This window comes from Bos javanicus, chromosome 11, assembly GCF_032452875.1.
Source record: "Bos javanicus breed banteng chromosome 11, ARS-OSU_banteng_1.0, whole genome shotgun sequence".
NCBI lineage: Eukaryota > Metazoa > Chordata > Mammalia > Artiodactyla > Bovidae > Bos > Bos javanicus.
In genome coordinates this window covers 11,299,334-11,318,610 of record NC_083878.1, presented here as the reverse complement: position 1 = coordinate 11,318,610, position 19,277 = coordinate 11,299,334, and the positions used below count along the sequence as shown (strand labels likewise).

Genomic DNA, 19,277 nt, shown 5'->3' with positions numbered 1-19,277 from the left:
CTCCAAGCTCAGTGCTTCCAGGAGCCATCTGCCAGCAGGTGGAGGAGGGGGAGAATGGGGAGGCAACTGGAGGTGTCCCTGTGGCTGGAGAATAAAGGACTGCCCCCTGAATCCCCCAAGAAGCCAGAGGCTCTGGCTGTCTCCACCTGGGGCTGTGGCCCAACATCTGTCCCTCCCAGAGTAGTCCCTGTCACCTGGAAAAGACCCACGGGTCCTCTGCATCCAGTCCTCTGCTTCTTGGTAGCTCTGACACTGCCTCTTCCGTTCTAAGCTCCCCCTCACTCTCAGGCTCCTGCAAGCATGCACACACCTCCCAAGGTCACACACACATGGCTCCAGCACCGGGATCCCAAACCCAGAAAACCACCTGGGCCCCTCATTGCAGACTCAACTAAGGAGAGAGCAGGCCCCTCTCCTATTCACAGGAGAGGGTGGCAAGCGCTTACAGGCACCGTGGCACACACCGACATGCAAAGCAATGCAGTGGGGCACACATATCCAGATCACTGTGGGCACAGTCACAGGCAGAAGCACTAGGATGTGAGGAAACATGCGTGCACACGCATGCACACCTCTAGACCATCACACGTGCACACAAACACTCCCACCCTCAGACACCCGCACAGGTGCCCGGCCAGGCCTCAACACCAAGCCCCTCCCCCACCCCTGTGCAGAAGCAGGTGGAAAGGGCTGGGGTTTTAGGGCGCTCTTTCTCCTCCCTCCCTCGGGTCCCTGCTCTCCAAGGTCCAGAGTCCCAGTGGGGTTTGGAGCCCGCCCCGCCCCCCAACCTGGCTTGAGGAACGAATGGCGAAAGGGGGGATGGGAAGCCTGGTCTTGAATCGTTCTGATTTTAAGTCCTTACATTAACCCCTTCTTTGCCTCTGGCCTGCTCCAATCCCCCGCGGTCGGGGAGCCTCCCGGGCCTCCAGAGGGCTGTAGGGGAGAAGCAAGGGGAGGAGGCAGCGGCTGGGGTCCTCCCTGCCTTCTCTCCAGGAGCGGTCCCGCAGCGCGCCCGCGACTCGCCCTTACCTCCTCCACCCCGCGACGAGGCCAGGCCCCGCGGCCCTCGGCTGGGGGTGCAGAGGCAGCCCCCGCGTGCCCGGACCAGATGCAGGGCCGCCTCGGGGCCTCGGATCTCGCTCCCCTCCGCAGCCTCGGGTGGCCGCCGCGCCTGGCGCCCCCGCCTCCCTATCGGGGCGGGGGCGGCCAAGCCTCCCACTCAGTCGCAGCGGGAGGGGCACACAAACAGGGTGGGGGAAGGATGGAGGAGGGAGGAGGGGGCGCGCGGCCGGAGGAAAGGAAAGGAAGGGGTAGGGAGGCGGCGAGGAGGTGGGGCAGAGCCGGCCCCTCCTCCGGGGCGGGCTCTCCAGCGAGCTGGGGAGCGGCAGATGCCGCCAGAAGCGGCTGCGCCGGGACCCCACGTTTTCCGCTGAAGGTGGCTTCGGTGGGGGAGGGGTCCGCGGCGCCGCCCTGGGGGTTCCCGGGCCTCTCCGGCCGAGCTCCTCCTGGGTCCCTGTCTTCCTTGGTCTCGGCACCGCCCAGTGCACTCCCCCTGCCCCAGGCACCTCCGGTTGTGACTTCTGCTGCCCACCTTTAATCCGAACCTCTCCGCCCTAACCCTACCAGTCCGGTTTGGGCCTGCTCCCACCCGGGGCAAACCCTGGGGTGCGGAATTCTGTGGGTCGGGAAGAGGGCCGGCGCGCTGCCCTACTAAGATCTGCGCCACCGGCCCTACGCAGCCGCCTAGGATGCGCGCCTGGGGTGTGCACTCAGCGACGTCGGGTCACAGCCTTCGAGGAGATGCCTGGGCCCATCCCCTCTGGGCATCCCCAGCGACCCAGAGGAGCTAGGAGTGTCTTTGGCCAGACTCCACCAGGTCCCGGGACCCAATCTTGCCCCTGAGGGTGCCGTATAGGAGCACATGTCCCCGTCACAAATCCTATTCGGGACCTGGAGGGGGAAGAAAGGGACAGGAGACCCCTGGTTCCTTCCTACCCACTCCCATCTCAAACTTGGTTAGGGGAGAAGCCTGGCTCTACGGAACTTGAGCACCTAGAGGGCCCATCCTTGACTTGAGGCCCATCCAGCTGATGAAGCAGGAACAATCTGACGGTCCAAGCTTGGAGGAAGTTTATAGGACTGCAGTGGGTAAAATCGGATAGGGTGTTTGGGCTACTAAGCCCAGGGATGAGATGAACTGAGCTTTGGATGAGAAAAATAAGTCATTTCAGACTAGGGGTAGTGCTTGCACAAAGGCAAAGAAACTGTCTTGGGCAAAGTTGAGGGCCAAGACCATGAGGGGTCTTCCGGCAGCAGCAGAACAGAAATCCAGCATAGCCCCAGGATTCTCCAGTAAATGAGGCTGATGGAGACTCTCCTTGACCCCATCCTATTTCTGCTAAGGCAGGGTCATTGGGCATTTAGTATCTGGAGGGATAGTTTGTGGGCTTCCCTGATGGCTCAGTGGCAAAGAATCTGTTGGCAATGCAATAGATGCAGGTTCAATCCCTGGGTGAGGAAGGTCCCCTGGAAAAGGAAATGACAACCCATTCCAGTATTCTTATATACTGGAATACGGGAAACCCATTCTTATATAATCTGAATACTGGAAACCCATTCAAATTTCCAATATTCTGGGAAATCCTATGGACAGAGGAGCCTGGCAGGCTATAGTCCATGAGGTCACAAACAGTTGGACACCACTGAAGCAACTAAACAGCAACAGGATAATTTGTAGAGCTGTCAGGTAGTTTCTGAAGAAAGGGAAATTTAATAAGGACCCAGGCCAGTCAGTTCAAACTCCCCTCCTCCCCCACATCTTCTTTTTCTTCCCTTAGCTCCTGAATTTCTTTCCTCCTTGAGGAAATCTTAGATTGAGCAAATAAGAAATTGCTTACGACTTGTTATAACAGCTATTAACCAAATGCTGCATGCTCAGTCGCTTCAGTTGTGTCTGACTCTGGCCTGCCAGGCACCTATGTCCATGGGATTCTCCAAGCAAGAATACTGGAGTGGGTTGCCTTGTCCTCCTCCAGGGGATCTTCCCAATCCAAGGACTGAATGTGAGTCTCCTGTGTTTCCTGCTTTGCAGGTGGGTTCTTTACCACTGAGCTACCAGGGAAGCCCACCCAAATGCTGGGCATTACACATCATTTTTGTATATATTACTCAAATGTCAGACCTACTGAGTAGGTATTATTATTATACCCACATACAGATTGGGAAGCTGGAGTTCAGAGCTCAAAAAAGGGAACAGTTAGGATCTGAACTCAACTCACTAAATTCTAAGGTCTGTGCTTGAATATAGTGCCCCCCGACACCCCTTGGCTGTATTAAGCCCATCCAACCTTCTGCTGCCAAATTGAAGATTCTCTAAATTCACCTGCTTTTGTAGACTGCCAAAAATATTCATGTATTTTTTGTTCTAGTGATGTTTGTTCTCAGTCTGTGCTTCCTCTGAATCTGTAAAAGCAATTTAGGGCATGCATGTGTATGTACATGTGTTTTTGTGAATGTGTATATACATGCATATGCATTCAGGTGTATATCTGTGCATATGCACATATATGCACGTGTGTTAGTGAGTGCATGGATGTGTGAATGTATACATTGTACGGGGGGGTGTTTGTACATATGAATGTGTATATGAGTAAATGCACATGTGTATGTAAGCAGGCATACATGTACTTGTATAAGTGTGTATTCAGGTGTGCATGTACACACACGTGCGTATGTATATGTGCATGTGTGCCCAGGCTACATTTTATGGACAACAGTTCCTGCTTGGTTGTTATGGGAACCACAGTTCTAAAAATGTTAAACTGGATCCCACTCCATGTGGGCCAGAAAAACTAAAAGGGAGAGAGAGAGCTGAATAACAGACACATCTGGGGACCCAAAGCTGAGGCAGAGAATCATGGGCTCGGGAAGAACTGGACAGGCACAAACCAGCCAGAAGTATACCCTACTCATGGGGCCCCTGGGCTTGGCTCAGGGCCTCAGTCTCGCTTCTTCCCATCTCCCTCCTGACCCTTTCCCAGTTTCATGCTCTCCAACCACCTTCCTTCCTTTCTCAGCCCCTTCTCTTTTCCTCTTCTCCTTTTAGGCCTCAGGCCTTTTTGTTTTTGGCCAATCAATCAGCACAATAATTAGGCACTTAAGGTGTACCGGGCAGAAGGCATAGTGATACGGTGGCCGCATGTGTGGATCAGACAAGGTCTCTGCCCTTGAAGAAGCGTAGTAGTTGCAGGGTTTGGTGGGAGGATTCACGTGGGTGGAGGGGAGAGGACAGAGCGAAGGGAGAGAAGACGGAAGAGGATGGACAATAAGTTTGGATCAGATATGGAGGGCTTTAACTGCAGTGTATTTTTTGTAGGAAGCTGGAAGCTGTGGTCAGTTTGGAATAAAACACTATTACATCAGTAGTGCTGTGCGATGTGAAATGGAAGGAGAGAGAATGGAGGCAGAGGGACCACAGGAAGTGGTCTGGTATAGTACAAGCTTGTTTCAAACAAGGCCAGAGGTTGGGGTGAAGAGGGAGGAAACAGCACTCTCAGTTGCTTTGTCAAACTCTCCCCCATGTCCCACATCATCAAGATTCTTATTACTCTTCCCTGTCTTTCCAAGATGAGAGCCAGGATCTGAGTGAGGCTTTGTTATTGATGTGTATGTGTGTCAAATCCTTCAGGTGCACTGGAAAGGAAAAAAATTGGTAACCACAGGCCCAACATATGGTAGGCACTCAGTAATACTTGTGAAGCAAGTGGATATATGGAAATGCACTGGTCTTGGACCTGGAAAGCCCAGATTCAAGGTCCACTTCAGTCTCTCATCATCTGTGTGCTCTTAAGAAAATCCCAACTTCTGGGACCTCAATTTCCTACTCCGTACAATGAGGGGTCAGTCAGGATGTTCTTGTAAGATCCTTCTAATTATTACGTGATTGTCATAGCCAAGGTGTTTGTGTATGTGGAGCGGGTGGCATGGACTTAGGTGTTGGCAATAGGCACAGACAGAATAAATGGGGGAAATATTTTAATAGAGGAATCTGTATCTTCTGGCTTCAGTTTTCAGCAATATTGTGGAATAAACCCAAGTCCCTCCTGCTAAAGAATGCATGGACTGAGTCACAAGATACAACAGACATCTGAAATGCCCAACTGACCTTGCAAGAAAGGGAAGAAAATCTACTTGGACCAGAACAAGGGAGCTGAGACCAATAGATGAGAGCACAAGATGTGCTGTGGAGGTATGGAGAAGGAAGACCTTCCCGTATTGCTTGTCTGTCCTGACCTGGGCCCTAGGTGGAAAAGGGGAGTTGCCTCTGAGAAGCTGGAACTATTTGAGTTAGAGTTTGAACTCACAACACCTGCATAATATAAGAACCCCAAGCCAAGAAATTAACATAAAGATTGCCCTTCATCAGTTGATATTCCTGGAATGCCTGGCAGAAGTAAGCACAAAACTGCTCAGAAGAAACATGCCCTCAACCCAGGCTACAGAATATTACTGACCAGGTAAATCCCCACTTAAGATGATCTCACAAGCTAAAAATGACACTACATAAAAGGAAGCAATGTACCGTGAATTAGAGTGTGTAAGACCCTTTTGAACTTCAGTAAGAGCCAGGAAGTCTGAGTTGACAGCCTGGATGTGGGGGAGAGAAAGGTAAAAAATGAATCCCACAGAATTGTAGTTATTTAGGTGATTTTGAGAACCAAACAAATGGTGGTCTCCATTAGCATAAACTGGGTATGCAAAAGGATTATTTGGTTTTAGACAGATTGTATTTGAAATGATGGTGAGCATCCCCATATAACTTCCCCATATGGAGATGTTCATTATTCAGAGTCATGGGCTTCAGCTGGAGTAGAGATGAGGGCTGGCTGGCTTAGATGTCATCTGTGTAGCAGTGATAGCTGAAAGCCTAGGAACTGACGTGCTCTCCAAGGAGAGTGTTGAAATGGGGAATGAGGGTCTCATAACTAAGTCTGGGAAAACACCCACATTTTTGAGGACTAAATTAAAAATAGGAGGGAGTAAGGAAAATGAGCTATTTGTCCCCGATTATGTTTGGGTCCTGGTTTGGGACAATTTTCTGAGTGTTTCACTTAATCCTTTCCATCTCTGGCCTAACATTCTTTTCCCTCAAAATTTCTAGGGGAAGTTCCAGTAAATGGAGCAGTTTCTCTTGGGAATAAATAGAAGGGCCTTCTTAGCTGGGAGTTCTAGAACCCAGGCTGGGCCCTGATACAAGCACCACTACTAAGTCATTTCTTTGGGGTGCAATTTTCTTATCAGTGACTTTGAGCCTAGGTGGGTGTGAGGACAAGGTGGACACACTGGAGCTGACAGTACTTGATGGACTGCTGCTGAAGGGGGCAGGGGAGGGGTGGTCAGACACCACTCACCTTCTGCCCTTCTTACTTGTTCAGGTTGTGTAGTTTGAAACCAGTTGCTTGAAATCGGGGTCTTTATGCTCTTTCTTACCCTACTCTGCATGGGAAGTATAGTCAGGTGGTCTATGCCTATAAAGTGAAAGGTGTGGTCCCTTAAATAGTAAGATAATGAGAGTCATCATCATCTTATGTCTCCATGGATCTACCACTTCCCTATTACAGTGCCTGATGCTCCACCATTTGAGACTCACTACAGGGCTAAACATTGCTCTATATAGGCTACTCTATTAAAGTGCTGACTCTCCTAGAACTGTTAGTCACTCAATCATGTCCAACTCTGTCGAACCCGCCAGGCTCCTCTGTCCATGGGATTCTCCAGGCAAGAATACTGGAGTGGGTAGCCACTCCCTCCTCCGGGGGATCTTCCTGACCCAGGGATTGAACCTGGGTCTCCTGTATTGCAGGCAGATTCTTTACTGTCTAAGCTAGGGAAACCCCTCCTAGAGGAGAGAGCAGTGAATCCTTTACCACAGACTGGTTTATTAGATACAAGGTACCCAACTACATGAAAGCACTTAGCACTTTGGGAGAAAAATGGGTAGAACTCACTGACTTGATAATTTTGTCTCTTGTGAACCAGAGTGTGGGGATGGAGGGCGAGCACATCTGAGTTAGTGAAGGAATGAAGTGGCCAAAGGATCAAAAGCTGGGTTGATCTGGCATCTTAGGGCTGTAGGACTCTCTTAATTCAGGAATAGCTCAGTTCAGAAAAGAAAGAAGTCCTCAGACAGGCTCTATCCTTTCCATAGCAGAGAGGAGCTATCAGGGAGGAGAGATGGGGTGCACAGCAGAATTTTAATACTCCAGCACCTACCCAAGATGGCCAGGAAAAGTAAAAGCTTTTGGGTTAGGAATTTAGGGAGTAAAGGGAGGGCCAAGATTCACCCATTACCCACCTTCCCCATCAGAGGATCATATTTCCTCACCATCCTCCTAGCTCCACTCCCCACTTCTGCCCGCCCCTCTCCTCCAGCAAAGCCACAGATGTTCACCTGGAAGGAGAGTTAGGGAGAAGGGGCTGTGGTCATTGCATGACTAGGTGGTAAATGGACTGCTATGGGAAAAGCAATTAATGTTGACTGTGAGCCTCTGACAAACATCCTGTCCTTACTGGGCTTGGCTATTCTCATCAGTGGTCTAGCTGAATGCTGAGTCCCTTCTGGCCCTGACAGCATGTCATTCTTATACAGATGCAAACGCACTGGTTGTTATAACCAATACTCTGGGCGTTCACAAGGAGCACTGAAATACTGCAGTCTTTTGCTGCTGTTGCTACTGCCTGGAGCTCCCTCTAGTTGCCAAATTTATTTCACCTCTTGCTAAGATGCCTTTCCAAACAGTGATTTTAAGCTGAGGTGCCGCCATACTGGAGCTGGGAAAAAAGCATTGGCTTTGGAACCAGACAGATCTGAGTTTGACCCTGTCTGGGTTACCCAGAAAGTTACATACTTTGCTTCCTTATGCTACACTCAAGATTGCAAGGACTAAGGAGGATAATATACGCACAATGTTTAATGCCTAAGCCTCTCAACGACTCTCAAGTTCCAGAAACACCTTGAACCCTTAGGTCAGCTGTGATTAAATTCATTCGTTAATGCAGTACATATTTATTGAATGCCTATCACATGCCATTGTGCCTGATAGTAGGTGTGTAATGACTCCATGAGCATGACATCTCCTTTCTTTTCTGGCACACATCTTCATGGAGGGGAGAGGGATGGTCAGGAGCTTGGATGGCAGATTCAGTAAGCTTTTAGCACAATAATTTTAATTGCAAAAATAAACAGTTCTGTCAACTGCTTGAGAGTAGCGTCTGCTTTACAAAAATTAACAACAAAAAGGAAATAACCCCAAAGCAAAACGTTACAACCAATGGCCGCTGAAAACGACATTGCTGTACAAAATCCCGCGCGAGACCAGCTCGGCGCTACCCCAGCCTGTCTCTGGGGGTCTTCGAGGAGGCGTGGGGCGTGCGCCAGTTACAAAGAGTGTTTTAAGTTCCAAGTAAGTGCCTGCTCAGTGGGGTGGCCCCGAGAACTTCCCTCCAAAGCGCAGCTGACTCAGAAACAGCGCCTAGACCATGGGAGCTGTCCGTGGAGCTGGTGCTGAACAGGGTGTGTGCGGCGGGCGCTTCAAGGGAACTAGAAGCTGGACCAGAGGCTCGCCCTAGGGCGTGCCGGAAAAAAGTGGGCAGAGGAGTGGGGAGGAGGGCGGAAAGTGGGGGCAGGTTTTCTCTTGCGCGCCAGATTGAGGCGCCCCAATCTACAACCCATTTCACCCTCACAGGGCTGCGAAGGAGAGGCCCAACGAATAAAAGCCGAGGCCCTTGAGCCGCTCCTCGGCGCGCGCCTTCTGCTTGAGGTGCACCTTGCTGTGCCGTTTCTTCTCGTCGCTGCGCGCGAAGCGGCGGCCGCACACGTCGCAGGCAAAGGGCTTCTCGCCCGTGTGCGTGCGCACGTGTGTGGTAAGGTGGTCGCTGCGGCTGAAGTTGCGGAGGCAGATGCGGCACTGGAAGGGCTTGTGGCCCGTGTGGATGCGCAGGTGGCGGTTGAGCTCGTCGGAGCGCGCGAAACTGCGCACACAGCTCTCCACCGGGCAAGCAAACGCCTTTGCATGCGGCCGAGGGCAGAAGCAGCGTGCGCTGCACTTGCCGCCCCGGCGCCCCTTGCGTCGCGCCTTGGCTGGGGGGAACGGGGCCGGCGGCGGGACAGGAGATTCGGGCACAGCGCTGCTCCCGGGGATGTCCGCCACCAGAGGTTTCGGGAAGTCCGCCGTGGCGCTGCGAAGGCCCAGCGGGGAAAGCTCAGGCTGCGTACCATCTAGAAACTCTCCGCCTTCGCCGGTACTCCCTCCCTCCCCACTAGGAGGGGTCAGGAGCCCCGGGAGGCTCTCGGCTCCTTCTCCTAAGTCACCCGGGGCCAGCGGGAAAGCATCGTAGGTCCCCATGGTGTAGAGTCTGCTGGCAGGGCCACCCGGCAGCTCCGCGGGGCAGCTGATGGACAGCAGGTCTTCAATCTTGGCCCCCATCGTGGGGAAACGGGCCTCCGGGGCGGCCTGGTAGCCTCCTTGTGACCCACAGCTCCCTGGAGCCCCGGCTGAGAGCAGCTCCCATGGAGAGTACGGACCTTTGAAGGCGGAGGCAGTGTCCAGAGCAGGGGAAGCCGGAGGAGCCCGGAGGCCTGGCTTGACGTCGGGTGGGGAGAGATGAGGCTCATACAGGCACTGTGAGGGGGCGCCTGCCGAGGGCGAGGCCTCCCAGAACGCCTCTGGGAAAGCAGCAGCGCCCGGATCCGGGGAGAAAAGGTCTGGCGGACCTGGCAGCAAGGCGTCGGAGCCTGCGGGAAAAGAGGCGTCCAGAGGAGACCGGGATGCTGCCGCCTCAGCGCCGGGGAAAGGTGTCAGGCCTAGGATGCCCGACATGAGGTTGAAGAGTGCTTCTGGATCGTGCGGGTGTTCGGGTACTGCCTGGATGAAGAAGCTACCACTGTAGCCGAGGCCAGGGGGAGGCGTGGGCGCAGGCCCCTCCAGGAGGCAGGAGTCGGTTAAGTACTCCCCGGCGCCACAGCTGCTCAAGGCCCAGCTCAAGAAATCACCTGCTGAGGAGGGAGCAGGAATCAGCTCCGCGCACATCAAAGCCGGAGCCTCGGAGCCCGAAGCCCCTACCCAAGAAGCCCTCGGTGCTCGCTGACACACGCAAAGTGCCTTTTGCACATTCCGATCCAGCAGGAGCCGGCATACGCCCCAAGACATACATACAAACATGCACACACAAAACACACGTGCAAAAGCAAAAGGACGCCTCGATACACGCACAGGTTCCTGCGGAGGCGCTGGAGGCCCGGTGTGGGTGGGACTGGGGGCGCGCACCACAAGACCCCGAATCTCCTTCCGCCCCTATCCCTACCGCTCGAGCGTCCCCATCCCTCCCTGTTCTCAGCCACCTTGCGTCCCCGCGGTGCGCCGCCGTCTGAGCACCCCTGGCCTCGCTCCTTACCTGCCGGATAGCCGGTGGCTGCGGGTGGGTCCCTGGCGGGCAGCCGGGTTAGGTCGGTACTGGGTTCAGAGCAACAGCCCTCGGTAGACTTTACTAGGAGCGCGTCGGGGCCGGAAAACTCGCTAAGGTGGAGCATGGCTCGGCGGCGGCGGCGGGGCTCCCGTGGCCTCGCCCGCTGGGCTTGGGGGCGCGCAAATGGCGGGGAGCCGACAGTCGGGGCGCCCGCACCTCACAGACCTAGATGCTCGGACTCCTGGCTCTCACCTCTGGGAAAGGGTTGGGAAGGGGTAGCTGAAGCGCCCTAGCGTTGGGAGGTGGCAGTTCCTCGTCTCTCCAAAGCGCAACCGGGCTCCCCCAACCCGCGGCCCCCCCACTTATATAGCAGCGGCGGCGCTGGCTCAGGGCTTCCGACTCCCCGGGCCACTGCCATTTCGGGAGGCCCCGGCTCTGCCGCCGTGACGTAAATGCCCAAACATGGACACAGGATGTGTGCCGGGGACTCCCGAAAAGGAAAACTCGGGCTGTGACGTCGTTGCCTCAGCCGTCGCCGGGCCCGCGCCGCTGCGTGCGCGCGCACTCCCCAAGCGTGGAGCCCCGTGCGCGCCGGGAGCGCGGGTGCATCTGGCTGGGGCGCTGCGCCGCGTGGGTCCGAACGTCTAGAAAGTGCTCTTCTCCCCTGTAGGCAGACGCCGAAGGACGGCTAAAAAAGACCGCGTGACCTTAGGGATTCCGTAATTTGGGTTCGAATCCTCTCTGTCAACTGCTAGCTGTGTCGTTTCATCTCCCCAAACGTCAGTTTCCTCACCTGTGAAATGGAGATACACATATCTACTTCATAAATTTGCTATCAAGAGTCAATGGATTAGACCATATGAAATTCTAGGCACAGGGGCACTCAATAAACTGTAGAGATTATTGCCGTAATTCAGTATTTGCTCACGTCTGTGTGTTTTTCATTTTCTTAATAGTTTTGTTGGTTTTGGTTAGTTTGTGCTAGGAAAAATAACATTTAAATTAAAAAGAGTCATGTCTTGAGAGAAAATGTCAATTAGCATAAAATTGTATATTCAAGATTGAAAAGTAAAGGTCTCTCTTTACCCACCATTTTTTTTTCAGGAAAAAATATGCATATGCAAGCATACACACTGTCTTGCAGTAGAATTTTCCCCAACTTGTAACAGCTGAGAGGTTGACTCATGTCCAAACATAAAGAGCTTGATCCTTCTTTTGTAAGGCTGTATAGTACTCCACTGCAAGGGACAACAATTTGTCCCTTCAGTTCAGTTCAGTCGCTCAGTGGTGTCCGACTATTTGCGACCCCATGAATCGCAGCACGCCAGGCCTCCCTGTCCATCACCAACTCCCGGAGTTCACGCAGACTCAGGTGCATCGAGTCAGTGATGCCATCCAGCCATCTCATCCTCTGTCGTCCCCTTCTCCTCCTGCCCCCAATCCCTCCCAGCATCAGAGTCTTTTCCAATGAGTCAACTCTTCGCATCAGGTGGCCAAAGTACTAGAGTTTCAGCTTTAGCATCATTCCTTCCAGAGAAATCCCAGGGCTGATCTCCTTCAGAATGGACTGGTTGGATCTCCTTGCATCCATTAGCATATAGAAAGTTTCCAGTCCTTTGCTTGCCATTGTTGTAGTCCTTGAGTGCATAAATGTGAATATATCTGTGGGATAAATTGCAATGAGTATAATTCTAGATCTAAGAGTATGTAAAATTTTGATACAACTGGCAGTTGTCCTCCAGAGAAGTAGGGCCAATCCCTGCTCCCCGTTCCCTCACCCACAAGGTTTGAGATGCCTTTATAGTAGTCTTTTTTTTTTTTTTTCGCCCAGGAGCACACAGAGAATTTATAGGCTATACATGCCTGGAATCAGTTCCTGGAATAATTAGGCTTCTTCTGCAAAACTTAAACAAATATATTTCCTAGTGTTAAGGAGGCTGTGGCTCTTGGCTACAGAAGGCTAGTCAACTCTAGCAAAGAAGCCTACCTGCCCTCCTGATCCCCTTTCTCTTCTTCTATAGTTTTTACTTTGTTTTATTTTTTCATCTTAAAAAATTTTTCATTTTATTTTGTATTATAGTTCAGTTAACTCCTTTCTGGACCAAATTAGGAAATTAAGTAAATTAAGTATGTTTTTCTTTACAAAGAGCATCAGTTCTTGAGACTCTGGGTGCCAGCTGGTATGGAGGGCAGGTTGGGATCCCTTCTTCCTTAGGAATGGAAACAAAGTCATTTAGGGGTGATGGGCTCTAGCATGACTGGCAGTATATCTCCAAGCCCCCCTTGCCCAGCCTCCTTTTTCAAGGGAGAGTGCCAGGAATGCCCAATACCCACCAAATGCTCATGTGTTTACCCTATGTTCATTATGCAAATATTCATTCATTTAACTTCTCAATGTTTGTTCATTCAGTATTTATTCCTTAAGTGCCTAGTATGGATTAGAAGGTAGATTTTGGTTTTTGTTCTACAAAGACTGTGAGATATATCTTCATCCCCATTCCACAACAGTGCTAAAGTGTGTTCACAGAATATGGCATCATATAATCACCCAAAAAACACATGCCGACACACTTGCATTCATTTTCTCTTGCCTGGAACTCACGTGCGTCCAGAATGACCTAACAAATGCCATAGACATAGTTCCATGTTAGCAGCACATGTGTTTCCATGTAGGAAATGCAGAAGCTCAGCACTTGTCTGTAAGGATTAGGCACACAGGCCACCATTTCTTTTATACTCTATTTCAGACCCTGATTTGAATCCTAATCCAAATGCATTGCCAAAGCCAGGTGAGCCCGTACCAGACACACGGGGCACACATGTCTCTAGTCCTTGCTGGCATCTTGCTGCCTGGGAGGGAGGAGGAGGGGGGAAGTTTGACTAGGCTGGTGTCCAAGGCTCCCCAGGTTGCCCCGTCGGGCCAGATTGGCCAGCCCCAGGTTCTCCATCCCTCTGCTGTTCTTCCCTCTGCCACAGCATTCCTTCTCCTTCTTAGTCATGGATAATTCCCCTACTCCTTTGGCAAGTTCCCAGGCCATTGCTGCTCTTTGCCAAGGGCTGTTGGGCTAAGTCTGTGTTAAGACAAAGGTCCAACTTCCTTTTGTTTGAGGCTGGGCCTGGAGGCAGAGCTGGGAAGGGGAGAGAGTAGGAGAGGAGACGGGGACACAGCCTGTGTTCTGGGTGTGGGCTGGCCCACATTCCCGCCCCCGCGTCCTCACCTTCAGTGCGTGCGCACACCCATACTCTCACACATGGGACCTCTGGAGGGCAGCTGCACCTACATTTGGCTCTTTGAGGAGGAGGAGGGAAGATAAAGGGGGAATGAGCATTTTGTAGCCCTTCGCAGCTCAGCCCATCTTACTCCCAAATTTTAACAGCTTAAAAATAGATCATAGGGAATTCCCTGGTGGTCTAGTGGTTAGGGTTTGGCACTAAACAAAAGCTCCATGGAATAATAAATTGAAGACCCACTTCAGATGAGGAAACACACCGAAAAATGTTCAACAACTCACTCAAGGCCACACTTCTATTTCGTGGTGGGACTGACAGTCAAGCCCAGGCTAGCCTACTCTGTCAGATAATTTAGGAAAAGATCATTCATTTTACAAAAAGATTAAAATGGCTATATGTGGAGAACCTTCCTCTAGCTTTTTAAACATACAAACTCCATCTGGCTGGGATCCATCCGTGCAAGAATTCTCTGGAGTGACTGCCATTAGGAACATGGTGGGTCATTTCAGACACATGCTGAGGAGGACGGCGTGCAAGGCTCTTGGGAGCCAGTGTGAAAGGTGGTGGTGATGATCTAGCTGTGATTGTGGGGAAAGCGAGAGGAAATTTCTGGCTTCCGTGGGAAAAGGTGATGGAAGGAGAGTTTGCTTTCTAGACAAGCATTGAATAGACAATTACTGAATGAATTAATGAATGAACAAATTCATTCATCAAATGTTCATTGAATACAGCCCTGTGCCAGGCGCTGCACAGGCCCTTCAGATGCGGATGCTGATGTCTTAGGCAGTGAGATTGGAAGCTCTGGATCCAGGGAGGGTGGAGGGAGAGGGATCAGAGAAGTAAGCCTCCCTTTTCTCTCTTCTGGGAAGGGCCCAGACCCTGCCATCATTCTGGTAATGCTACTGTCTCCTCCCCCACTCCCCACCTTGATTTTTCTGCTCTAAATATCATTGTATTCAAATAATAGTGTATATTTTAAAAGACTCCAAGAAGACAGCTGCCTCAGAGTATTAATCATGAAGAGGCCAGCGCTCAGTCTCCATGGCGACTCCTGGCACAGAATGCCGAGGAGCAGCTCCACGTCCCACTTCCTGGGGCCGTGGAGATGCAGGCACACAGCGTTTCTCTCTCCTCTCTTCTCTACCCACTCTCCCTTTCCTTTCTTCTCTCCCATCTCCCCTTCCGCTGCCTCTCATTATTCTCCCGAGAGGGTTTATTTAAAAGCAGGGGCAGAGGCAAGATCCAGACGCCCGACTAACACAGAGCAAGGCCACTGAGGCTGCAGGAGAGATGAAGTTTGTGTCCAACTGCAGTTTCTGCAGTACGTAGCGCCCCTCCCCGGGACCCTGCAGTGCCCCTATGCCTCACTGACCACTAGGCCAGAAGGAGTCCAGTATCTGTCCCCGAGGCAAGTGACCCACCATCAGGGTCCTTCTTTGTACCCCTCCTCTTCCCTGACCATGTTCAGTTGTTGGTTTATGATTTGGATTCTCAATATGTGTTTGGTTTTTTTTAATGACCACAAAAGTAACCCAGGCTCATTGAAAAAAGACAAACATTAAAATTTATAAAGTGAAAAATGATACATACAATTTATACCCAGATATATAAAATTAAAAAGTTTCAGGTTGATTCCTTTAGGTTTTCTTCATGCATTTCACTTATCTTCCATGTATTCAGTTGTAGCATTGTTATACTTGTCATTATACCAATGGTATCATACTATACATACTCTTGTATGACATTGTACATTGAACAGTTTTTCTTTTTCCCTAATCGTGGTACAGAGTAATTTAAAGTCTTATAAGTTATAACCATATATATGTATATGTATATATATCCTTATATTTATATCACCTTATAACCTATAGCAATTAATAACTGCTCCAGAGTATTCCATCATGTCAATATATCTAATTTTTTAAACTGACAGTTTTTTCCCCACTATTATAAAGAATCTGGCTACACACAGCCCTTTATGTGTACTTGGTGTACTGATAAGGGTAATAACACTACAATATGCTAGTTAACATTTGTATACCACTTGCTATGGGCACTATTAATTGGGTATTGAGAGCTTTACATGTACTCACAAGTATATGTAAATCCTCACGATGACTTGTTAAATACTATTAACTATCTCTGCTTCATAAATGGGGAAATCGCAGCATGAAGAGGTTAAGAAACGTACTCAAGTTTACAGGGTTAAGACTAACCTACAGTGTAGTCATAGAATGGATTCCAAAAAGTAGAAGTCCTAGATCAAAGGTAGAATATTTAAAATTACAGTGTATGTTGTCAAACCTTCCTCTAAAAAGATTGTTCCAATTTGGGGCCAGAGAGCAGCATATGAGAGCCAACCAGGAAGCATTTCTGGAAAAGGTATTCCTGCGATATTTTAATTTACATTGTAAAAATTATACGTAAGGACAAGAAACTTTTCATAGGACCTTATTATTCCCTCTTCTGTGATCTAGGGGCCTACTGCCTCATCCAAAGACATCTGAGTGGGAGCCTTTCTTGTGCTCCGCTCCTTACATTCCTGCAATGGGCACTGGAGATGAGGCTGTTGTTGCATGAATTGTGTGGGGACGTGGGGTCTAGGGGATTTTGCACTCTCCTTATGATTATTTTTTTTTTCTAGTTTGAGTCATGGTGGAGGTAGAGAAGAGAACAAGGCAGCTGGAAACCATTCAGAAAAAGCTTCTTAGGTTCTCCCAAAGCAGCTTCTAAACTTCTCTCACAGGAGAGAGGGAGGTTATTCTTTCTCTTATCTTCCATTCTACACTCCTCCTTGGGCAAAATCAGCATTGTACAGAGCTGATCACAGAGGAGGTATGACTAGGGTGGGTTCTAGGAGGGTCAGAGGCAGGGGGATGGACAGAATGACATCTCAATGCTGCTACCCACCCTGCAGTTTGGAATCAACCTCTTTTGTCTCTAAGCCTGTTTCTGCATTCGTGAGCAATAATGGACTCGGATCCTGATATGTGCTTTTATTTGGTTAGGTAATGGTGTTCAGAGCACTGGCTTTCAATTCATGAACTGAGAAGGGAAAAAAGAGGCTGAGAGTAGAGTGGGAGGCCTAGAGCTCCAAAACAGAAACGGAATCATAAAGAAACCTGGTCAACCTCCCCAGCATACCTCTCTTCTCCCTGGCCTCTTCCTGCTTCCTTGCACCTGTGCTTATCTCATTTTTTTCTTTTTTTTTGAATCACCTCTCCTCCTCCATCCTGTAATAGCATTCCTTAAACTGGCTTGAAGTAGATTGGTCAATGCACTGAGATCCAAAATACTCAGGCAGTTTATCTACAACTGAGTCCTCTGTGTGTCCCTGAACCCTGTCCTCCACTAAGCTAGGTTTCTACTTGAAAGTGATAGAAATGCAACCTGAATTAGTTTAGACCCAAAAGGGAATTTATCAGTTCATACAATCCAAGGGAGTGTCAAACAATGACCCTATAAGGGAATAGAGACACAGCTGATGTAAGGAGCTGGTAGAACCAGGGGCAAAGAGTTTTTCAGATAGTTTCAACTCTTTCTCTTTTCTCTCAGTTGTGACTGAAAACTTGGCAACTAGCAGATTCTGAATTCTCCATGCCTACCTTCTGTGATTAATGGGTTCCCATTCTCAATTCCAGGTAGGAAATCCTAGGAAAGACCTCTGCTGTCCTACTTAAGATAATGATCTGGCTAAGGGTCAGGGTAGTACAGCTGATGAGACCACTCAAGGCTTGCACTCGGGTCTTAAGAGCCATTCCTGGAGAAGGGAAGCCAGTGGGAGCCAGGAACCTCCCAAGAGGCCTCCGCCTCAGTCGTTGACGGCACAAGCTGGGAAGCATTGGGCTCTGCAAGTTCTCCAACACCCCTGGAGCGTCACCTATTCCATCTGTCTGCCAGCTCCAAGGAGCACTGCCCCAAATAAAAATCTGTGATTAGTAATTCCTGCAATCCAGAAAACCAATGTATTTGTTTCCTAGAATAATCTGGAGCCATACTTGGCTTGGCAACCAGTGGGCCCCACAGATGCATGCAGTGTGCCATGTGAAGACTCCAGCAGGGACCCTTCCTTAGTCAGGGCATGACGGGGAGGCCCGGGGGACCCCTTGCCCAGGCAGCAGCAAGCAGGGGCCGAGAACAGAACCGGCTTTATCAATCGTGTACCGTGGGCTTCTGAAACAGGGAGTTAGGGAACAGAAGGAACGTCAACAGGACTTCTAAATACCAGGCCCCATAAAGGCCAGACTAGGCACACACAGCCTGCAGGATCATAGGGGATCCCACAATAGAGGAGTGACCTCCAGCCTGGAATCAGGGGACTGATTCCAACCCAGCTCTGCTGTTAGCTTGCTCTGTGACCCTGAACAAATTCCCAATCTTTCTGTGCTTGCATTTCCTCACCTGTGAAATGGTAGTATGTTATTTGCTCTACCTACAATCTGATGACTGAGAGCTAGAAGGAACAAATTAAGCAGCTGAAGCACAAGTACTTACTGTAGCAATGAGAGATGATGTGAGAAGCAGTATGTCCACTTAAGAAATAGTGGATAACCCCTGCCACCCCCAGATGTGCTCCCTGTTTTCTGGGCACCTCTTTATGTGGGGGTGAGACTGGTCACTGTGACCTAAATTTTATTTTCAGTATAAAACACCATCTATTTTATTATATCTCATTATTTTTGTGGGTAAAGAATTTGAATAAGGCTTGCATAGCTAACCTATTTTTCTGCTTCACATGGCTTTTTATTTTCAAAAAAATTTTAAGAAGTTGAAATATAGTTAACTTACAATATTGTGTTATTGATAGTTTCAGGCGTACAGCAAAGTGATTCACATACACACACATATATTCTTTTTCAGATTCTTTACACTAGAGGTTATTATAAGATATTGAATATAATTCTCTTTGCTGAAAGTAGGTCCTTGTTTTTTATCTGTTTTATATATTGTAGTGTATATATGTTAATCCCAAACTCCTAATTTATCTCCCCTCCAATCCCCTTTGGTTACTATTAGTTTGTTTTTTATGTGAATGTGAGTCTGTTTCTGTTGTGTAAATAAGTTCATTTGTATCTCTTTTAGATTCCACATGTAAGTGATATCATATGATATGTATCTTTCTGTCTGAATTACTTCAGTAGAGTATGAAAATCTGTAGGTTCATCCATTTTGCTACAAATAGCATTATTTCATTCATTTTTATGGCTGAATAATATTCCATGGTATATGTGTACCATGGACTCTACACATGGACATCACCAGATGGTCAACACCAAAATCAGATTGATTATATTCTTTGCGGCCAAAGATGGAAAAGCTCTATACAGTCAGCAAAAACAAGACCGGGAGCTGACTGTGGCTCATATCATGAACCCCTTATTGCCAAATTCAGACTTAAACTGAAGAAAGTAGGGAAAACCACTAGACCATTCAGGTATGACCTAAACCAAATCCCTCATGATTATACAGTGGAACTGAGAAATAGATTTAAGGGACTCGATCTGATAGACAGAGTGCCTGATGAACTATGGACAGAGATTCGTGACATTGTACAGGAGACAGGGATCAAGACCATCCCCATG

The 19,277-nt window shown here is 49.5% G+C and overlaps 2 protein-coding genes across 3 annotated transcripts in view; both read right to left on the bottom strand.

Moving 5' to 3' along the window:
• The window catches only part of FBXO41 (F-box protein 41), a 28,087-nt gene extending 26,485 nt beyond the window's left edge, over positions 1-1,602 (bottom strand). The window contains exon 1 of the mRNA XM_061431915.1: positions 1,030-1,602. The gene's annotated coding sequence lies outside the window, so the exon portion shown is untranslated. The remainder of the gene's footprint in view (positions 1-1,029) is intronic.
• A 6,350-nt stretch (positions 1,603-7,952) lies between these two features.
• On the bottom strand, positions 7,953-11,215 carry EGR4 (early growth response 4). 2 transcript variants are annotated; one of them, XM_061431912.1, is made up of 2 exons: positions 10,453-11,215; positions 7,953-10,054 (listed from the first exon to the last, which is right to left on the bottom strand). In XM_061431912.1, the coding sequence occupies exons 1-2, from the start codon at positions 10,586-10,588 to the stop codon at positions 8,739-8,741; spliced, it is 1,452 nt and encodes a 483-aa protein (XP_061287896.1). In that variant the 5' UTR covers positions 10,589-11,215; the 3' UTR covers positions 7,953-8,738. The 2 variants fall into 2 exon arrangements, with proteins under 2 accessions (XP_061287896.1, XP_061287898.1); XM_061431914.1 differs by having other exon boundaries at positions 7,953-10,051.
• Positions 11,216-19,277: the final 8,062 nt, after the last annotated feature.